This window comes from Lactuca sativa, chromosome 9 (assembly GCF_002870075.4).
Source record: "Lactuca sativa cultivar Salinas chromosome 9, Lsat_Salinas_v11, whole genome shotgun sequence".
Classification (NCBI taxonomy): Eukaryota; Viridiplantae; Streptophyta; class Magnoliopsida; order Asterales; family Asteraceae; genus Lactuca; species Lactuca sativa.
In genome coordinates this window covers 164,755,712-164,759,590 of record NC_056631.2, presented here as the reverse complement: position 1 = coordinate 164,759,590, position 3,879 = coordinate 164,755,712, and the positions used below count along the sequence as shown (strand labels likewise).

Below are 3,879 nucleotides of genomic sequence, written 5' to 3'. Positions count from 1 at the left end.
AACTACATGTTGGAAAAAACCGTATGTCAATTGGAGTTGAAACGAATAAGATATGCATCTTGTAAACGTTTCACAAAAAGTGGTTCCGGCCCTAAAAGTGGTTCCGGTTCCAAAAACCGGTTCCGGATTTTAGACCCGGTTTACCCGGACCCAATGGACCCAAACCCGGATTACCCGGAACCCGGATAAAGCCAATTTTTAAACCCGGAACCGGACCCGGTTCTATATATTCCGGTTCTAACGGGTCCGGTTCCGGTTCGGTTCCGGTTTCGGTCCGGTTTTCCGGTTCTAAATCTTATCCCTATGTCTAACAAGGTGGGTTCAGATTGAGATGGAAAGGGACATTGGGTATGCAGTATTATATTGCCGCAAGGTTGGGCATGTAGTGTTCGATGAGAATACTTATTGTTAGAAAATCGTGGGACCATTCTATAAATGAACATATATATTGTTATCATTTAAATCCAAATATTATGGCAAGTGTATAAGATTGTTGATGGACCGATATTCACTTACCATTTGTGGCTTGAGTTCCCGGTTTGACTCAAGATCCTCAAGATCCCTTCCATCTCTCACATTAGGGTTTATCTCCATCTATAAATATATGTGATGAGGAGCAAATCAATGTGGACGATATTAATTCACAAATTCGTTTTTCTTGAGTGCAAAGGGTTCTTAGAGTTGTCTTGAGATCAACTGGAAAACCAAACTTGTTCTTCAGATCCAAAATCTTCAATGGAAGCAGGTACACAATCTCCTTCACCTATTTTCTTTTATCAATTTCGAGAGTTTAAGATCTGGTCTTGAAAGCTTCCGCATATATAGAATAAGTTAATAAACTCCATCAATTGGTATCAGAGTCTTCTCGAATTTGATAATAGAAATCTTCTCTTCTCTTTGTTGCTTGAATATTGCTTTACGTGATTTCTTGACGTGCGATGAGAAAAAATAAGTTGTGTATATATGTTTCTTGTTCATACGATATTTCAAGAACTTGTTTGGTTTAAAGTTTTACTGAACAATACATATTTTTGACTTTTGTATATGCGTCTCTGACATAAGTTATCAATGAGTTTTTTTTTTCTTTTGAATTCATATTTTATTATTAAACAAAGAAAATGTGTGGTCTATCTCCTATTCGTACACAAAACCAGTAAATCAAAATCAATAAATAATGCAAAGCCTTTCATGATTGTGACAAATCAAAAGATTTGTCAGCCTTTAAATATCTCAAATACTATTTTCTTATTGATTTGGAGGTACGATATGTATCTTTTTCTTATTAATAGCTATCATCATATTTTGTTATTTTTAGGCATTGATAAGTGAATTTATTTATTTATTTATTTTATTATTTGAAAGAAACCAATTGGGTTTTTTAGGTGTTTGTTTAATCACGTGGGTTTCAAGAGTGATATTTTCTTTTGATACATTTATTTATGACACTATGACGTAAATAAAATTCAAGGTTCATGATAATTCCGTGCATGTAAAACTAATATTTTTTTTAAGGTATCGACTTCAGATTTTCATTTGAGATATCTTTTGTACCTTGTTGCTTGATGATCAAAATAAATTTATTAGTTCTCTATTGTTAATCATCGTCAAATTTTATTTATATATGTATTCACGGATTCGTATGCTTGGTAGTGGTTATTTGTTCCAACAACAGTTTTAGTTCTACAGTTAATTAATGATGATATATTTTCAATTCATTGTTAATGTGCCATATGCTTCTTATTTTTAAATCATTGATTAGTTGTATGATATTTGACACAATATTGCCAAAATTATGCGTATTAGTTTGATCTTTTGATATGCAAAGTTGATTAAATATGTAATTATTTTCATATTATTTTATATATTTTGGTTATCAATAAATTCAGTTATGACCTTATTTATTACGGTTTATGTGTTTATTGTTGCGGATACCAATCGACCCAAAGGTAGGTTTATATTTTGTCGAATAAACACGCATATGATAATGAATATGCGACAATTATTTTTGGTTACATATCGTTAACAAGTCAATTCAAAGAGGGGCTTGTTAAACGGGATGAATTATTGTCAAATATTATTATTAAATTTTATGGTTTATGTGTTTGTCAATGCGGATATTAATCGACCCAAAGGTAGGTTAATATTTGGTCGGATAAACATACATATATAGTGGTAAATATATGATAATTTTTGGGTTTCATGTGATTAATTAGTCAATCCAAAGAGGGGCTCATTGATTAACATGTTTTATTGTCAATATTTTTACTACTTAAACAAGATATCTCTTAAAAGTTAATATTGTTGTTCAAAGACTTGATATTAATGTTGTGTTGATACCTTGTGATGTCATAATTTGAATTTTATTGATTATAGTTATGGTTTAATGAGCATAAAAACTAATTAATATTTTGTTCTGAAATACAGCAAATGCTAATTGTGGTATAATATCTTCCAACTTGAATCACATTCCAGTTCTCAATGGAACTAACTTTAAGGAATGGAAAGAGAACATTATGTTAGTTCTCGGCTGCATGGATCTTGACCTTGCACTTCGGATTGAGCAACCCATCCTTACTGCCACAAGTTCAGTGGAAAATAAAAGGGATGCTGAAAAATGGGATCGCTCAAATCGCATGAGTCTAATGATCATTAAGCGCGGCGTTCCAGAAGCCTTTAGAGGTGCAAATGAGCAGTCTATTAATGCAAAATATTTTCTTGCTGAAACTGAACAACGTTTTGCAAAAAATGATAAGGCTGAAACAAGTACTTTTTTGCAAAAGATGATTTCAATGAAGTATAAAGGCAAAGGAAACATAAGGAAGCACATCATGGAGATGTTTCATCTTGCTTCAAAACTTAAGGCGTTGAAACTAGAAATTTCTGATGATTTTCTAGTTCATTTGGTATTGCTTTCTCTTCCTACACAATTTAATCAGTTTAAGGTCAGTTACAACTGCCAAAGGGATAAATGGACTCTTAATGAGCTCATTTCCTTTTGTGTGCAAGAAGAAGAAAGGATGAAGCAGGAAACAACTGAAAGTGCTCATTTTACTAGTACCTCTAAAGGTAAGGGCAAAAGAAAGAGAAAAGAAGCTGCTACTAAGGGACCAGTGCAAAAGAAACAACATTTAGGCAATGATCAAAAGAAAAAGGAATCGGGACCTCCTAAATGCTTCTTTTGTCAAGAACCTAGTCACTTGAAGCCGGATTGTCCAAAATACCACGCTTGGCGAGTTAAGAAAGGTATAATCCGTGCTTTGGTCTGTTCTGAGGTTAATTTAGTTTCTGTACCTAGAAATACTTGGTGGATAGATTTTGGTGCTACTACTCACATAAGTGTTTCTATGCAGGGTTGCCTGAACTACCGAAAACCAAATGATGTTGAAAGATATATCTATGTGGGTGATGGCAAGCAGGTTGAAGTCAAAGCAATTGGCACATTTCGTTTATTACTAGATACTGGCTTTTATTTGGATTTTCAAGACACTTGCATTGTACCGTCTTTTAGACGCAATTTGGTTTCTGTTTCTAAATTGGATAAATCTGGTTATTATTGTTCTTTTGGAAATGGTGAATTTAGTTTGTCTTTAAATTCAAATATTATCGGTACTGGTTCTCTAACGTATTTTGATAAGTTATATATGCTTGATATTGTTACTTCATATAATGAAACCTTACACGTGGATTCACATGGTACTAAACGAAAATTAAATAATGAAAATTCAGCAACATTATGGCACAAACGCTTAGGCCATATCTCAAAAATGAGAATTGATAGGCTTGTGTCAGATGGAGTGTTAAGTAACCTCAACTTCACAGATTTAAAAATTTGTGTTGAATGTATTAAGGGGAAACAGACAAAAACCAAAAGATTAGATG

The 3,879-nt window shown here is 33.0% G+C and overlaps 1 protein-coding gene across 1 annotated transcript; it reads left to right on the top strand.

Moving 5' to 3' along the window:
* Positions 1–405: 405 nt before the first annotated feature.
* LOC128128488 (uncharacterized) lies at positions 406–3,585 on the top strand. The gene is made up of 3 exons (XM_052767455.1): positions 406–745; positions 2,425–3,243; positions 3,351–3,585. The coding sequence occupies exons 1-3, from the start codon at positions 736–738 to the stop codon at positions 3,377–3,379; spliced, it is 858 nt and encodes a 285-aa protein (XP_052623415.1). The 5' UTR covers positions 406–735; the 3' UTR covers positions 3,380–3,585.
* The last annotated feature ends 294 nt before the right edge of the window (positions 3,586–3,879 follow it).